This window comes from Salmo salar, chromosome ssa25, assembly GCF_905237065.1.
Source record: "Salmo salar chromosome ssa25, Ssal_v3.1, whole genome shotgun sequence".
In the NCBI taxonomy this organism is placed as follows: Eukaryota; Metazoa; Chordata; class Actinopteri; order Salmoniformes; family Salmonidae; genus Salmo; species Salmo salar.
In genome coordinates, this window is record NC_059466.1 from 14,235,968 (window position 1) to 14,254,163 (window position 18,196).

The following is an 18,196-nucleotide window of genomic DNA, read 5'->3' on the forward strand; positions in this document are numbered from 1 at the left end:
CATGGGGGTGGCAGCATCATGTTGTTGAGGTGCTTTGCTGCAGGAGGGAATGGTGCACTTCACAAAATAGATGACATCATGAGGAGAGAAAATTATGTGGATATATTGAAGCAACATCTCAAGACATCCGTCAGAAAGTTAAAGCTTGGTTGTAAATGGGTCTTCCAAATGGACAATGACCCCAAGCATTCTTCCAAAGTAGTGGCAAAATGGCTTAAGGACACCAAAGTCAAGGTATTGGAGTGGCCATCACAAAGCCCTGACCTCAATCCTATAGAAAATTTGTGGGCAGAACTGAAAAATTGTATGCGAGCAAACCTGACTCAATTACACCAGCTCTGTCAGGAGGAATGGGCCAAAATTCACCCAACGTATTGTGGGAAGCTTGTGGAAGGCTACCTGAAACGTTTGACCCACGTTAAACAATTTAAAGGCAATGCTACCAAAAACTAATTGAGTGTATGTAAACTTCTGACCCACTGGGAATGTGATGAAATAAATAAAAGCTGAAATAAATCATTCTCTCTACTATTATTCTGGCATTTCACATTGGTGATCCTAACTGACCTAAGACAGGGAATTTTTACTAGGATTAAATGTCAGGAATTGTGAAAAACAGAGTTTAAATGTATTTGGCTAAGGTGTATGTAAACTTCCGACTTCAACTGTACATCACATACAAACAGTGGCGATTTTAGCATGTACATTTTGGTGGGCCAAAACAATTGGGGGATGCATGCCAGCAATGCCACAACACAGCACTAAACAATACATTAATTGCACTATAACGGTGACAAACGGTGCCCACAAACTGGTAAGGCTTACGTAAAGCTGTCCCAACAGCAGAGTCCCAACAGCAGCCCCAACAACTTACCACTACTACACCTGGCTATCAAATGTGCCTTGTCTGGCAGCGACACAATTCATTCTGACTCATTTACTGCCTTTTAAAAAAACGTAGCTGATATGGCTGACTTGCTTAAACAAATCTGGTTTCTACTGACAATTGAGATGTACAAACTATGGCATAAGTGACGACCAGAGGATAAGAGGCAAATCGTAATTTCGATTAAGACATTAATGAGCGAGCTAGGACGGACGTAGTCAATATAACTATTTGTTCAGCACTTTTGAAATGTACAGTGACTGAATTCAGAACATGGGCCGTTCTTACAGTGTTGTCCCTGTACACCAAGTCAAAACCATAGGATAAATAAAGGGGGCATTTAAGCAGACAATGAAAGCTCTTACAATATTCGATGATTACATTTCTCTAAAACAGGTTAGAACAGTAGGCAAAATTAAGAGAGGAAAATAGACCAAATTATTAGGGTGAGGCTCATGGGCTACTAACAGCTTACTACACAACATACACTTTCTTAGCTCAAGAAAGCAAAAAAAGAGACCATGTTTGTATCCAGCTTTATTAAAACTTCGCGATCGGTGTCCCTTCCACAGGACGGTTGAGCTAACGTAGGCTAATGAGATTAGCATGAGGTTGTAAGTAACAAGAACATTTCCGAGGACATAGACATATCTGATATTGGCAGAAAGCTTAAATTCTTGTTAATCTAACTGCAATGTCCAATTTAAAGTAGCTATTACAGCGAAATAATACCATGCTATTGTTTGAGGAGAGTGCACAATTTTGAACATGAAAAGTTATTAATAAACAAATTAGGCACATTTGGGCAGTCATGATACAACATTTTGAACAGAAATGCAATGGTTCATTGGATCAGTCTAAAACTTTGCCCATACACTGCTGCCATCTAGTGACCAAAATCTAAATTGAACCTGGGCTGGAATAATACATTATGCCCTTTCTATTGCATTTCAAAGATGATGGTACAAACAAATTAGTTTTTTCCTTTGTATTATCTTATGCCAGACCTATTGTGTTATATTCTCCCACATTCCTTTCACATTTCCACAAACTTCAAAGTGTTTCCTTTCAAATGGTACCAAAAATATGCATATCCTTGTTTCAGGGCCTGAGCTACAGGCAGTTAGATTTGGGTATGTCATTTTCGGCAAAAATGTCAAAAAAGGGGCGGATCCTTAAGAGGTTTTAAGTCAATGATTTGTTATTTTATATTGTTTGCAAACCGATATGTAACACGTATTAATGCCAAGATAACATGCAAAACAAGAGGGAGGGTAAAAATGTGGGGCTCAAAACAGGTGGGACAAGTCACCACCGCATACACACACTGACGTGATTGTGATTGTTATTCCTCAGGGAGTGGAGGGTCCCAGGGGTCCACCTGGCGGCAGAGGGCCACAAGGAGAGGGCTTACCGGGACCTAAGGTTGGTGTTACTCCTAGATAATGTGAAATCAAATCAAATTGTATTTGTCAAATACAACAACCTCACAGTGAAATGCTTACTTACTAGCCCTTAACCAACAATGCAGTTTTAAGAAAAATAAGTTTTAAGTAAAAAAATAGATAAGTAAATAACAAATAATTAAAGAACAGCAGTAAAATAACAGTAGCAAGGCTATATACTGGAGGTACCGGTACAGAGTCCATGTGCGGGGGCACAGGTTAGTCGAGGTAATTGAGGTAATATGTACATGTAGGTAGAGTTAAAGTGACTATGCATAGATAATAAACAGAGAGTAGCAGCAGTGTAAAAGAGGGGGGGCAATGCAAATAGTCTGGGTAGCCATTTGATAAGCTGTTCAGGAGTCTTATGTCTTGGGGGTAGAAGCTGTTAAGAAGCCTCTTGGACCTAGACCTGGCGCTCCAGTACAGCTTACCGTGCGGGAGCAGAGAGAACAGTCTATGACTAGGGTGGCTGGAGTCTTTGACAATTTTCATGGTCTTTCTCTGACACCGCCTGGTATAGAGGTCCTGGATGGCAGGAAGCTTGGCCCCAGGGATGTACTGGGCCGTACGCACTACCCTCTGTAGTGCCTTGCGGTCGGAGGCCGAGCAGTTTCCATACCAGGCAGTGATGCAACCTGTCAGGATGATCTCGATGGTGCAGCAGCTGTAGAACGTTTTGAGGATCTGAGGACCCATGCCAAATCTTTTCAGTCTCCTGAGGGAGAATAGGCTTTGTCATGCCCTCTTCACGACTGTCTTGGTGTGTTTGGACCATGATATTTTGTAGGCGATGTGGACACCAAGGAACTTGAAGCTCTCAACCTGTTCCGCTACAGCCCCGTCGATGAGAATGGGGGCGTGCTCGGTCCTCCTTTTCCTGTAGTCCACAATCATATATTTTGTCTTGATCACGTTGAGGGAGAGTTTGTTATCCTGGCACCACCCGGCCAGGTCTCTGAGCTCCTCCCTATAGGCTGTTGAGGTTCAGCGTGGCAGATGTGTTGTTACCACCTGGGGGCGGCCCGTCAGAAAGTCCAGGATCCAATTGCAGTGGGAGGTGTTTATTCCCAGAGTCCTTAGCTTAGTGATGAGCTGTGAGGGCACTATGGTGTTGAACGCTGAGCTGTAGACAATGAATAGCATTCTCACATAGATGTTCCTTTTGTCCAGGTGGAAAAGGGCAGTGTGGAGTGCAATAGAGATTGCATCATCTGTGGATCTGTTGGGGCGGTATGCAATTTGGAGCGGGTCTAGGTTTTCTGGGATAATGGTGTTGATGTGAGCCCAGACCAGCCTTTCAAAGCACTTAATGGCTACAGACGTGAGTACTATGGGTCGGTAGTCATTTAGGCAAGTTACCTTAGTGTTCTTGGGCACAGGGACTATGGTGGTCTGCTTGAAACATGTTGGCATTGCAGACTCAGTCAGGGACCGGTTGAAAATGTCAGTGAAGACACTTGCCAGTTGGTCAGCGCATGCTCAGAGTACACATCCTGGTAATTCATCTGGCCCTGCGGCCTTGTGAATGTTGACCTGTTTAAAGGTCTTACTCACATCTGCTACGGAGAGTGTGATCACACAGTCGTCCGGAACAGCAGATGCTTTCATGCATGCTTCAGGGTTGCTTGCCTCGAAGTGAGCATAAAAGTAATTTAGCTTGCCTGTGAGGCTTGTGTCACTGGGCAGGTCACGGCTATGCTTCCCTTTTAGTCTGTAATAGTTTGCAAGCCCTTCCACATCTGAAAAGCGTAGGAGCCGGTGTAGTACGATTCAATCTTAGTCTTGTATTGATGCTTTGCCTGTTTGATGGTTTGTCGGGGGGCATAGCAGGATTTCTTATAAGCTTCCTGGTTAGAGTCCCGCTCCTTGAAAGCAGCAGCTCTACACTTTAGCTCAGTGAGGATGTTGCCTGTAATCCATGGCTTCTGGTTGGGTTATGTACGTACAGTCACTGTAGGAATTTCTTCAAATGCTACTTTCCATTATCTTACTTCCAGGGCGATCAAGGTTTACCAGGAGAGCTTGGAGTTACAGGGGAAAGAGGCGTTGGTGAGCCAGGTCCAAAGGTACGACAAATACTTTATCCACCCTCTTCGAAATAGTAAAGAAATGCCTCCTCAAATAAGCCTGGTGATCGCTCAGCAGCCAGTTTATTAGGTACACCGACTGAACGTTAGAATGGGCAAAAACTTGTGACCTAAGCAACTTTGGAAATATCTAGACTTGACAGTTCATGCTGCTTTAATATTCTGATCATAAAGTTCTGATCATGGAATTCTGAACACGTCATGCATGTACACCTATGTTTAAATGTGTCTACCGTGTCCACAGTCTGGATTCCCTTTTCCTGCACTATATTCAAATGCCAGTATGCATTCTAAAAACGGTGGAATAGGGAAAATGTGAAAATAACAACAAAAATTGATGCCAGTAGCTAACTACTGTAGCTAACTAGCCAGCTAACCTCTGTATCTAGCCAGCAAGCAAGCAAATGGGCTAGCATAACTCTAGCCAAATAAGAAATTGTTTTTCTAAATATTAGATAACTGGCTAGCATTATGAGTCCAGCAAACACGTTCCTCACACACTAGGAATGTATTTCCTCCAATGTTATAATGAAAAGGTCCCAAAACAGAAGTTTTCTGGAGACTTGTGGGATGAGTGATGATGACGTCGCCCACTGTATCCGCTTTCTGTAGCCTGATTGCGTCCGTCTTCTCAATGCAATCTTTGAGCATGGTATGTTCATCAGTGCCAGACGCACCGGTTCCAGTATCTCAGAAATGGCCACCTGTGGGTGAAAACAGCTCGTTGATGAGAGGTCGAAGGAGAATGGCCAGAATCGTACAAACTAAGAGTCGGGCCACAAACAGGCAAATAATGGTGCAGTAGAACAGTGGTGTGCAGAAAGGCATTTCAGAACCCACAACTCGTCGGTCCTTGTCACGGATGGTCTATTGCAACCACAGCAGGATCCACTCCCATCAGCTAAAACATGAAGAAGCGGCTCCAGTGAGCAGAAGTGGAAAAACATTGCCTGGTCTAACCAATCCTGGTTCCTGTTGCGTCATGCTGATGGGAGAGTCAGGATTTGGCGTTAGCAGCATGAGTCCATGACCCAATCCTGCCCAGTGTCAACAGTATAGGATGGTGTGGGGAATGTTTTCCTAGCACACGTTAGGTCCCTTGATACCTCAGGCTGTTCTGGAGGCAAAGGGAGTCTGATACCGTACTAGATGGGTGTACCTAATAAACTGACCACTGATGTGTATTTTAAAAAGCAATTTGTTTCTTTTTCAGGGTGAGCCTGGTGCATATGGCCTGGCTGGCTTACCTGGTCTTCCAGGAGAGGACGGGGCTCCAGGACAGAAGGTGTGTTATTTCACCTTTACACCACTTCTATAGATACAATATACATCTATAGATACAGTATACCACAACAAAAGGGAATGTGCCAATGTGAAAGGGTTTGTTTCTGCCCCCTCTGCCAGGGTGAGTTTGGTATCGCTGGCCTCAGAGGTTCTGAGGGTGCAGCAGGGATTGGCATCCAGGGCGAGAAGGTAGGTTTCACAGCCTTACCCTTCTTTCATACTAACCTGTAAGCACCAAGAGGGGGTCATGTAAATTCTGTGTGATCCACCCCTCCCAGGGAGACCAGGGTCAGAGGGGCATCCGTGGATTACATGGACCTTCTGGCATGACCGGACCCTCGGGGGCAAAGGTGAGAATAACACAATAACACTGTCTGAGACCGAACACGGTCTGGTCACTACAGGGCAGGTGTATTGTTATTGTGACAACTGGGGTTTCATTCTGAGTTTGACAAATCTTCATTGTTCAACCAGTATAGTAATCTATTTTACAGATTGTATTTAGTAAACATATCTTTATTTTTTTTGTTTGAGTTCAACCAAAATACTCTAGATCAGGGCTCTCCAACCCTGTTCGTGGAGAGGTACTCTCCTGTAGGTTTTCAATCCAATCCCAGTTGAAACGCAGTTGATTCAGCTCATCAACTAGTTAATTATTAGAATCAGCTGCGCTAGATAAGGGTTGAAGCGAAAAACTTACAGGACGGTATCTCTTCAGGAACAGGGTTGGAGAGCCCTGCTCTAGATGATTACAGAAATGGCCCGAACATCTCCACAGAAAGAGCGTGTACCCAAACGTGCTTCAGCCCAGCTTGAACAAAGAAGGGAATTAAGTGCTCAAGTGAGAGACTTAAAAGTCCAAAAAACATTCCTAACACTCTGACACTTCAACGGGTGACCATCTGAGAAAATAAGGTTAAAAGGAGCACCTTGTGTCTGCAATGAATTCATTGATGATAAATATTTGTATGTCCTCTCAATAAATGCTCAGATCAATGCAGACACAGAGTCCTTATTTGTTCTATATTTTCACCCGTTGAAGTGTCCTGGGGTATAAGGAATGTCTCTGCAGGCTGTAAGGAGTGCGTGGATAAAGGGAGTGTACAATATATACACTACCATTCAAAAGTTTGGGGTCACATAGAAATGTCCTTGTTTTTGAAAGAAAAGCACATTTTTGTCCATTAAAATAACATAAAATTGATCAGAAATACAGTGTAGACATTGTTAATGTGGTAAATGGCTATTGTAGCTGGAAACGGATGATTTTTAATGGAATATCTGCAGTTGAATTCGGAAGTCTGAAGTTTACATACACCTTAGCCAAATACATTCAAACTCTGTTTTTCACAATTCCTGACATTTAATCCTAGTAAAAATTCCTGTCTTTTGTCAGTTAGGATCACCACTTTATTTTAAGAATGTGAAATGTCAGAATAATAGTAGAGATTTATTTCAGCTTTTATTTCTTTCATCACATTCCCAGTGGGTCAGAAGTTTACATACACTCAATTAGTATTTGGTAGCATTGCCTTTAAATTGTTTAACTTGGGTCAAACATTTTGGGTAGCCTTCCACAAGCTTCACACAATAAGTTGGGTGAATTTTGGCCCATTCCTCCTGACAGAGCTGGTGTAACGGAGTCAGGTTTGTAGGCCTCCTTGCTCGCACATGCTTTTTCAGTTCTGCCCAAAAATGTTCTATGGGATTGAGGTCAGAGCTTTGTGATGGCCACTCCAATACCTGGACTTTGTTGTCCTTAAGCCATTTTGCCACAACTTTGGAAGTATGCTTGGGGTCATTGTCCATTTGGAAGACCCATTTGCGACCAAGCTTTAACTTCTTGACTGATGTCTTGAGATGCTGCTTCAATATATCCACATTATTTTCCTGCCTCATGATGCCATCTATTTTGTGAAGTTCACCAGTCCCTCCTGCAGCAAAGCACCCCCACAACATGATGCTGCCACCCTCGTGCTTCACAGTTGGGATGGTGTACTTCAGCTTGCAAGCCTCCCCCTTTTTCCTCCAAACATAACAATGGTCATTATGGCCAAACAGTTCTATTTTTGTTTCATCAGACCAGAGGACATTTCTCCAAAAAGTACGATCTTTGTCCCTATGTGCAGTTGCAAACCGTTGTCTGGCTTTTTTATGGCAGTTTTGGAGCAGTGGCTTCTTCCTTGCTGAGCGGCCTTTCAGGTTATGTCGATATAGGACTCGTTTTACTGTGGATATAGATACTTTTGTACCGGTTTCCTCCAGCATCTTCACAAGGTCCTTTGCTGTTGTTCTGGGATTGATTTGCACTTTTCGCACCAAAGTACGTTCATCTCTAGGAGACAGAACGCATCTCCTTCCCGAGCGGTATGATGGCTGCTTGGTCTCATGGTGTTTATACTTGCGTTCTATTTTTTGTACAGGTGAACGTGGTACCTTCATGCGTTTGAAAATTGCTCCCAAGGATGAACCAGACTTGTGGAGGTGTGCAATTATTTTTTAGCTCTTGGCTGATTTCTTTTGATTTTCCCCATTTTTCCTGAGTTTGAAGGTAGGCCTTGAAATACATCCACAGGTACACCTCCAATTGACTCAAATTATGTCAATTAGCCTATCAGAAGCTTCTAAATCCATGCCATCATTTTCTGGAATCTTCCAAGCTGTTTAAAGGCACAGTCAACTTAGTGTATGTAAACTTCAGACCCACTGGAATTGTAATCTGTCTGTAAAAAATAGTTGGAAAAATGACTTGTCATGCACAAAGTAGATGTCCTAACCGACTTGCCAGAACTATAGTTTGTTAACAACAAATGTGTGGAGTGGTTGAAAATTGACTTTTAATGACTCCAACCTAAGTGTATGTAAACTTCCGACTTCAACTGTATGGCCTTCTTGGCAGAGTTGCAAAGAAAAAGCCATATCTCAGACTGGCCAATAAAAAGGAAATATTAAGATGGGAAAAAGAACACAGACACTGGACAGAGGAACTCAGCCTAGAAGGCCAGCATCCCGGAGTTGCCTCTTCACTGTTGACGTTGAGACTGGTGTTTGCGAGTACTATTTAATGAAGCTGCCAGTTGAGGACTTGTGAGGCATCTGTTTCTCAAACTTGACACTCTAATGTACTTGTCCTCTTACTCAGTTGTGCACCGGGGCCTCCCACTCCTCTTTCTATTCTGGTTAGAGACAGTTTGTGCTGTTCTGTGAAGGGAGTAGTACACAGTGTTGTACGAGATCTTCAGTTTCTTGGCAATTTCTCACATGGAATAGCCTTCATTTCTCAGAACAAGAATAGACTGACGAGTTTCAGATGAAAGCGCTTTGTTTCTGGCTATTTGGAGCCTGTAATTGAACCCACAAATGCTGCTGCTCCAGATACTCAACTAGTCTAAAGAAAGCCAGTTTTATTGCTTCTTTAATCAGAACAACAGTTTTCAGTTGTGCTAACATAACTGCAAAAAGGGTTTTCTAATGATCATTTAGCCTTTTAAAATGATTAACTTGAATTAGCTAACACAACGTGCCATTGGAACACAGGAGTGATGGTTGCTGATAATGGACCTCTGTACGCCTATATAGAGAATCCATAAAAAATCTGCCGTTTCCAGCTACAACAGTCATTTACAACATTAACAATGTCTACACTGTATTTCTGATCAATTTGATGTTATTTTAATGGACAAAAAATGTGCTTTTCTTTCAAAAACAAGGACATTTTTAAGTGACCCCAAACTTTTGAATGGTAGTGTATATACAAATGTATATGGACACACCTTCAAATTAGTGGATTCAGCTATTTCAGCCACACCCGTTGCTGACAAGTCTATTAAATTGAGCACACAGCCATGCAATCTCCATAGAAATATTGGCAGTAGAATGGCCTTACTGAAGAGCTCAGTGACTTGCAATGTGGCACCGTCATTGGATGCCACCTTTCCAACAAGTCAGTTGGTCAAATTTCTGCCCTGCTAGAGCTGCACCGTTCAACTGTAAGTGCTGTTATTTTTAAGTGGAAACGTCTAGGAGCAACAATGGCTCAGCCGTGAAGTGGTAGGCCACACAATCTCACAGAATGGGACCGCCGAGTGCTGAAGCAAGTAAAATCGTCTGTCCTTGGTTGCATCACTCACTACTGCGTTCCAAACTGCCTCTGGAAGCAACGTCCGCACAAGAGCTGTTTGTCGGGAGCTTCATGAAATGGGTTTCCATGGCCGAGCAGACACACAAGCCTAAGATCATCATGTGCGATGCAAGGCGTCGGCTAGAGTGGTGTAAAGCTCGCCACCATTGGACTCTGGAGCAGTGGAAACGTGTTCTCTGGAGTGATGAATTACGCTTCACCATCTGTCAGTCCAGCGGACGAATCTGGTTTTGATGGATGCCAGGAGAATGCTACCTGCCCCAATGCATAGTGCCAACTGTAAAGTTTGGTGGAGGAGGAATAAGGGTCTGGGGCTAGGCCCCTTAGTTCCAGTGAAGGGAAATCTTAACGCTACAGCATACAATGACATTCTAGACGATTCTGAGCTTGCTGGTATGTTGAGATTGGTGTGGAAGAACTTGACTTGCCTGCACAGAGCCCTGACCTCAACTCCATCGAACAGACCTAGTCGCCCAACATCAGTCCCCCGACCTCACTAATGCTCTTGTGGCTGAATGGAAGCAAGTCCCCGCAGCAATGTTCCAACATCTAGTGGAAAGACTTCCCAGAAGAGTGGAGGCTGTTATAGCCGCAAGTGGGGGACCAACTCCATATTAATACCCATGATTTTGAAGCGAGATGGTGTCCACATGAGCAGGTGTCCACATGAGTTTGGTCATGTAGTGTATCTAGAGTTCAAGGGAAATTCTTGCCCATTCTTCTTTCAGGGGGAGCCTGGCACACCAGGCAGACTGGGCATGTCAGGACTACCGGGACGGGCCATTGCAGGTCCTAAGGTAAGAAACACACATCTATTAACCACCTTGTTTCTCTATGCTGTTCTTGTCAAGTAATGTACATAACAAACACTGCTACACAGATCATTGCCATGCATCATCAGATCCTGGCTGATAAACAGCATTGTGATTTCCCTATCTCGCTCTCTGTCTCAGGGTGATCTAGGCCCTCCTGGTCCGTCTGGGCCTATTGGAGAGACAGGCTATGGGCTGCCTGGGCCGAAGGTAAGTGTTGCAGTTACCAATAAATAAATCACAAAAAACAGTGGTGAAAGTAACCATGAGACATACAGGTGTAGGATCTTTGATCACCCTGTTGTTGCAGGAAATAATAATAATGTGTGCTTATATTTGTCCTTTTTCACACACGCACAAGTGTGTATTAATACACATGTATGAATTAGAAATGTGTTTTTTGCATATCCCAACTCTCCCTGAGACACCCTCTGAGAGTGGGGTCATGGTCTGCCATTATTGACGGTGACCCAGAAGCTATCACGGTTAAGTGCCTTGCTTAAGAACACATCAACAGATTTTTCACCTTGTCGGTTCAGGGATTCGAATTGGCAACCTTTCAGTTCCTGGCCCAAGGCTATAACCGCTAAGCGACCTGCTGCCCAAATGCAAACTTGTAGTGTAATCAAGGTTTAAAAAGGCTTCTAAAGTTTGTAGTTTCAACTTTAAAATGTCAGACTTGATTTGCCCTAACAAAAAAATATATCAATCACTACAAAAATTCACATTTCCTGTTGCTGCGGGATTATTTTCCTGCTGTTAGAAAAGTCTCAAATGAACGTCCTACACCTGTATGATATGCTCATTGTTCGAATGATGTTTTACCAGGGCGACCGCGGTAATTCTGGTCCACCAGGTCAATTTGGGCCCAAAGGTGAAGGTTTCCCTGGACCAGTGGTGAGTAGTACCAACAAACCAACCTACAAACTCATGAATCTTCATGTCCTAATTGCAGATTGGTGCCGTTTAGTCAAACTCAGTCTCTCATGAAGTTTGGGTTGTCCCCTGTTCCTCGTTTAGGGTCCTCCAGGTCTTCCGGGTCTACAGGGAGAGCAGGGCCCTGAGGGCGTTGGCATCCCAGGACCTAAGGTACTTGTTATTTATCTGGCCCTAAATCCTCTATGCATGTCAATCTGCTACAACCTAGTGCATGGGAAGATGAAATGTGTATTGTTTGTGTTTGTAAATATGTCTGTCCCAGGGAGACATTGGCTTCAGAGGATTGCCAGGTTTGCCAGGCCCAACGGGAGAGGGTGTGCAAGGACCACCGGTATGAAACTGATATTAACCTCTGACACAAATAGAGATTCCTTATGTAGACAGAGGTCACAGTCTGAGTGTAATGAGTGACATACACTATATATACAAAAGCATGTGGACACCCCTTCAAATTTGTGGATTCGGTTATTTCAGCCACACTCGTTGCTGACAGGTGTATAAAATTGAGCACAAATCCATGAGATCTCTATAGACAAACATTGGCAGTACAATGGCCTTACTGAAGAGCTCAGTGACTTTCAACGTGGCACCGTCATAGGATGCCACCTTTCCAACAAGTCAGTTGGTCAAATTTCTGCCCTGCTAGAGCTTCCCCGGTCAACTGTAAGTGCTGTTATTGTGAAGGGGAAACATCTAGGAGCAACAACGGATCAGCCGCGAAGTGGTAGGCCACACAAGCTCACAGGACGGGACTGCCGAGTGCTGAAGCAGGCAGCTCGTAAAAATAGTCTGTCCTCGGTTGCAACACTCAATACCGAGTTCCAAACTGCCTCTGGAAGCAACATCAGCACAAGAATTGTTTGTCAGGAGCTTCATGAAATCAGTTTCCGTGGTCGAGCAGCCACACACAAGCCTAACATCACCATGCGCAACGCCAAGCGTCAACTTGAGTTGTGTAAACCTCACCGCCATTGGAGCAGTGGAAGCTTTCTCTGGAGTGATTAATACTTTTTCACCATCTGGCAGTCGGACGGACGAATCTGGGTTTGGCGGATGGTAGGAAAATGCAACCTGCCCGAATGCATAGTGTCAACTGTAAAGTTTGGTGAAGGAGGAATAATGGTATGGGGCTGTTTTTCATGGTTGGGGCTAGGGCCCTTAGTTCCAGTGAAGGGAAATCTTAATGCTACAGTATACAATGACGTTCTAGACGATTCTGTGCTTCCCACTTTGTGGCAACAGTTTGGGGAAGGCCCTTTCCTGTTTCAGCATGACAACGTCCCTGTGCACAAAGCGAGGTCCATACCGAGATCAGTGTGGAAGAACTTGGCTGGCCTACACAGAGCCCTGAGCTCAACCCCATTGATCACCTTTGGGATGAATTGGAACCCCGACTGCGAGCCAGGCCTAATTGCCCAACATCAGAGCCTCACTAATGCTCTTGTGGCTGAATGGAAGCAAGTCCCTGCAGCAATGTTCCAACATCTAGTGGAAAGCCTTCCCAGAAGAGTGGAGGCTGTTATAGCAGCAAACGGGAATTAATGCCCATGATTTTGGAATGAGATGTTTGAAGAGCTGGTGTCCACATACTTTTGGTCATGTAGTGTACCTTATCACATATCAGTAGTCCAGCTGTGATGGCAATGCCCAACTTAATCAACTTCACTGATTTGAGTCTGAGGTATGTCTGTCCCCTCCTATAACACTAGCATCATTGGTTTCCAGGGTAACATTGGAAGGCCAGGACCACTTGGTCCAACAGGTCCACCAGGAGAAGGTTTGCAGGGCCCCAAGGTATGTTAATTAACAAAGTACATTCCTGACCTATGACCTTGAGTGTGTTATAGCACTTTTCCAGGTATCTGACCTTTTTTAAATGACTACCCTATGGGTCTTGTTTTGATTTATGGTTCATCTTTTGTTTTTAGGGTGGGCAGGGGTCTCAGGGTGTGACAGGGCCAAGGGGACCCTCAGGGGAAGGATTCTCAGGAGCTAAGGTAAGATGTGTGCTTAACCTCATGGAACTCGTCTACTGACGGATGCAGTGACCTTGTCTCTAACAGCAGTCCTCCTGTCTCTTCACTCCAGGGTGACCGTGGCTTGCAGGGTGAGAGAGGAAATAAGGGCGGAAAGGGAGATCTGGGAGATCATGGGGTTCATGGAGAGTCTGTGAGTCTTGAATTGTCATATTTTACAACATTTCAAAGTCATGGTATATGATCAATCCATGAATTTAAATGTTTTCTTGTATCTCAGGGGAGACCAGGAATAAAAGGTGAAGCCGGCCTTACAGTAAGTTCACAAACGTTGCATACTACATCATTGATGCTGTGATATAGAAAAAATATATAATAAATGAATGTAACTCACACTCCTATCACATCCAGAGAGAAGACATCATTAAATTGATCAAGGAAATCTGTGGTAAGACTGTTTAACCGTGCTAGTAACAAATCCAAGACAAAACATGAAGCATTGATGAAATCATGTCAGTAGCTATTCAGCATCTCTCTCATGCTTTCAGGATGTGGAGTGAAGTGCAAGGAGATGCCAATGGAACTTGTATTCGTCATTGACAGCTCAGAGAGTGTTGGCCCGGAAAACTTTGGGATTATCAAGGACTTCGTCACAGCGTTGGTAGACCGTACCACTGTTGGACGTAACACCACCAGAATTGGACTGGTCCTGTACAGTCTGGATGTCAAACTGGAGTTCAACCTGGCACGCTACATGACCAAGCAGGATGTTAAGGAGGCCATCAGGAAAATGCCCTACATGGGTGAGGGCACCTACACTGGCACTGCCATCCGGAAGGCTACCCAAGAAGCCTTCTACAGTGCCCGTACTGGAGTCAGGAAGGTGGCCATTGTCATCACTGATGGAAAGACAGACAAACGAGAACCTGTGAAGCTAGACATTGCTGTGAGGGAGGCCCATGCTGCCAACATTGAGATGTATGCCCTGGGGATTGTCAACACCTCAGATACAACCCAGGCCGAGTTCCTCCGTGAGCTCAATCTGATCGCCTCGGACCCTGACAATGAACATATGTACCTCATCGACGACTTCAACACTCTACCAGGTGACTAACACGCTCATACGTCTCACCTAGCTATCTTAAGATGAATGCACTAATTGTAAGTCGCTCTGGATAAGAGTGTCTGCTTAATGACCAAAACAATGATATGGAAAATGTGCGTAGTATCACACATTACTATACGTCAGCTTTGTATTATGTAATCACAACTGACTTAGAGATGTCATACACTTTAACGGAGGTTGTCATTTATCTTCTTCTGTCTTTCAGCTCTGGAGTCAAAACTTGTTAGCCAGTTATGTGAGGATGAGAATGGAGCCCTTGTGATGAATCGCATCGCTAATGGCTTTGGAACCAATGGGAACAATGGCTATGGGAACCACAGATATGTACCAGAAGCCCATGGGAATAACGGCTATGTGGACAGCAGCTATGGAAACACCTATCATGAGGATCCTATCCTAAATCCTAGTAGACGTACCAGTTCCCAGAGTTACATCAGAGGCCGTGGAGATACCTTTGCTCTGCCCCTCAACGCTGGACCACTCCCATTGCAGGTCCATGTAATCCTTTACAGGACAGATTTATATCATAAAAAGTAACTCTCCTTGGGTTTTTATAGAGGAGCAATTGAATGATTGCTTTGTAATAGTCATAGTCCTTGCTCTGTTCGTCAATTAATTCCATTTTAGCAGTAAAGGCGTTGCGTTGTTGTCTAACTAATCTATGTGTGTGTGTATTCATCCAGGTGGAGGATGATGAGGAGGGTGAAGATTTAGACATAAGGACCCATGTGCGAGGAGGTATTGTGGCTGTAGTTAACAAGACAGTATCCATCCTCCCTGCAAGGGAAAGCTCCCACTCCAACACAACTGTTTCATCATCATCATCATCATCAGGATCAGCATCATCATCCTCCGGAACATCGGGTTCAGCTTCATCCACCAGCTCAGGCCAATTTCGGACGGTATCAATTCCTAATACTATTTTCCCCCAAGGTTAGGACCTTTCACTGCAACATGTTCACAACTAGATCAAAAGTCACATCATCTCTAAATACTGTATGAATCAGATAAAGAAACTGGGTCATTTCTGTCTGACATTCAATTATGTCTTAACTTTTCTAATGCACTAAATGTCATACTTCTCCTTCTATGTTGTTCTGTCAGAGTCTGTCCAGCTTGATTCCCGCTGTAAGCTGAGTTTGGACCAAGGCACCTGTCGAGAGTATAAAATCCGGTGGTATTATGACCAACAGGCCAATTCATGTGCACAGTTCTGGTATGGAGGCTGTGAAGGAAATGCTAACCGCTTTGAGACCGAGAATGAATGCAAGAAGATCTGTGTTCTATCTAGAACAGGTATGTCCCACAGCTCGTGGTGATCTTAAGCCGCTGTGCTCTATTTTCTGGCATTCTTTTTGACATGCTCTTCCCTCTATTTTCCACAGCTGGTTAAAACAGGAAGATGATCAATCAACTCATCTGTACAATATTCCATGGAAACCAACCAAATTGGAGAAGACAATTTTAATATTTAACATGTAATAGTCTACTACTGTTTGATATCTAAATATATTTTAAAACAGGTATTTATCATTGGTGAAAAACTCCACTTTGCATCTCTCTCTGGGGGAAAAAACTCCACTTTGCATCTCGCTCTCTCTCTCGCTCGCTCTCTCGCTCTCTCTCGCTCAAAGAATGAGGGACAGTCCACTTCAAGATTTCATGAAGTTGCCTTAATTTTCAGATGTTTTACTATCTGAACAACACCTTCCTTAATGAACAAGTATTTTTGATGACTTTATTTGAGGAAGTCTGAATTTGAAGAAAATATAAGGGTGCTATGGTATTTTACTACATTAGAAAAGTGGTCCTACCTTACTCTCGTTATTTTGCAGAATTAACTAATCCATTTAATGCCTCAATGTTACTCAACATTACCTTAGGCCTTAGGCTGTTCTGAACAGAGAGGATAGGTTCAAAACCAGCTTTTGTCATTTCAGGTTTACATGAGAAAACATCACACAATGTAAATTCTCAAACCACTGAGCGAAGCACATTATGCTGTTCCACACTGAATATTATCTTATAATATCGGAATAGAAAACTATAGAATACATCATTTTTTGTAGTATATGTTTTGAATTTAAAAAATGAATTAAGCAAACTAAATTAAATAGGTGTGGTCATTATTTTTTGTTTAATGATATGAATTACTCCATTTTGGCGATATAGGCCAGGTGGCAGGACTACAAGTGACAGTATGCAATTTACTAAGCATTTTTCTGCCAAAACGTTTTGGAAAATGTGATGATTGGAAATTGCACATCACTGTTGATGAAAAAGCTAATTTGAAATAAATTACCCTTTTTTTGTTGACTGGTTTGATGATTGATGATTTTGTATTTGTTTTTATTAATAAAACGTTGAATGTGGTGTGTGTTACTTTATTACTTCACTGTCAGATGAACAGGTGAAGTTGCCAAATTAACATACTACAAACAAATCCACCTGATGATACCGTATTTGCAGTGCTGATGACACACAATTACCTAGAAAAGCATTATAAGGGGAACACGTGCTTGCTATCTACCCAGAATAAACGCAGTTTTCTTTTCTATATTGTACTATTACTTTCAGCTTTATATCGGAAGCATTGTAACGATTAACACTGTACGCAGGCACTCTTCAAACTGCAAGACAGCTCATTTGCATATCCCCTTGACCTTCAACCTCGAGTGATTCTGATTAGCTGTTAAACACAAGAGAGTTATGGACTATGATTAAATGTGTATAGCTCCATATACTACAGTAACGACTTTAATGTAGTTAGCGATTGCCGCAAAATTCCTTACCTAAACTTATATTCACTTGCCTTGACACATTATACACTACTCGTCATGTGTCAAGACAGTACACTCATACAAGGGGGATACAGTAGTAGCCAAGTACCTCAACTTCACGACGATGATTTCATCCACGGAATTGTGCGCAGACGTAGTACAGTAGTCTAGCTTGTTTTTTAAATGAACTTTCGACTCCTTCGAGTCGCTAAACTTATGCAATCAATACTTTAAAACATGTAAAGGCCTTGATACACTGGACATTTTAAGAGGCAATGTTGTCAGCAATGGTTGCTGCAACCATTTTACATTGAAAATGAGCACATTTTTATTATATAGGGAATCTTAATCGGCAGCTCCATCTTCGGTGCGTTCGTAAATGCACTCTGCCTTGACACATGACGAGTAGTTTAATGAGTCAAGGCTGTACTTGCTTGTTCCGTCACATAAACTGAAATTAGCCGAACTATTCGAATTTTAACAACCCGGAAATGGCGGAGAGATTTCAGCATAGCGCATCATTAAGACAAAACTGTACTTCGGCCACTCAGGAACATTCACTGTCTTTGTTAGCTAATAAATTCCAGTACAGATGCGGCAGTCAACAGGCAACAACAAGCTATAGGAGATGAGTAAATAAATGGATGAACTGAGTTAAGTTAATATATACTGCATATGAAATCTATAATTCATGTGCTCATTGCTCTAGTGTCTCAC

At 43.1% G+C, this 18,196-nt stretch overlaps 1 protein-coding gene across 2 annotated transcripts in view; it reads left to right on the top strand.

Moving 5' to 3' along the window:
• Nucleotides 1-17,071, top strand: part of LOC106586207 (collagen alpha-1(XXVIII) chain) — a 43,851-nt gene extending 26,780 nt beyond the window's left edge. For both annotated transcript variants that reach the window (XM_014173225.2, XM_014173226.2), the window contains exons 17-36: nucleotides 2,243-2,311; nucleotides 4,332-4,400; nucleotides 5,635-5,706; nucleotides 5,826-5,894; nucleotides 5,984-6,055; nucleotides 10,575-10,643; nucleotides 10,800-10,868; nucleotides 11,487-11,555; nucleotides 11,679-11,747; nucleotides 11,860-11,928; nucleotides 13,323-13,391; nucleotides 13,526-13,594; nucleotides 13,686-13,766; nucleotides 13,854-13,889; nucleotides 13,985-14,021; nucleotides 14,122-14,679; nucleotides 14,905-15,191; nucleotides 15,383-15,632; nucleotides 15,804-15,995; nucleotides 16,085-17,071. In XM_014173225.2, coding sequence (XP_014028700.1) covers nucleotides 2,243-2,311; nucleotides 4,332-4,400; nucleotides 5,635-5,706; nucleotides 5,826-5,894; nucleotides 5,984-6,055; nucleotides 10,575-10,643; nucleotides 10,800-10,868; nucleotides 11,487-11,555; nucleotides 11,679-11,747; nucleotides 11,860-11,928; nucleotides 13,323-13,391; nucleotides 13,526-13,594; nucleotides 13,686-13,766; nucleotides 13,854-13,889; nucleotides 13,985-14,021; nucleotides 14,122-14,679; nucleotides 14,905-15,191; nucleotides 15,383-15,632; nucleotides 15,804-15,995; nucleotides 16,085-16,092 — 2,283 coding nt within the window. In that variant the 3' untranslated portion in view covers nucleotides 16,093-17,071. The remainder of the gene's footprint in view (nucleotides 1-2,242; nucleotides 2,312-4,331; nucleotides 4,401-5,634; nucleotides 5,707-5,825; nucleotides 5,895-5,983; nucleotides 6,056-10,574; nucleotides 10,644-10,799; nucleotides 10,869-11,486; nucleotides 11,556-11,678; nucleotides 11,748-11,859; nucleotides 11,929-13,322; nucleotides 13,392-13,525; nucleotides 13,595-13,685; nucleotides 13,767-13,853; nucleotides 13,890-13,984; nucleotides 14,022-14,121; nucleotides 14,680-14,904; nucleotides 15,192-15,382; nucleotides 15,633-15,803; nucleotides 15,996-16,084) is intronic.
• Nucleotides 17,072-18,196: the final 1,125 nt, after the last annotated feature.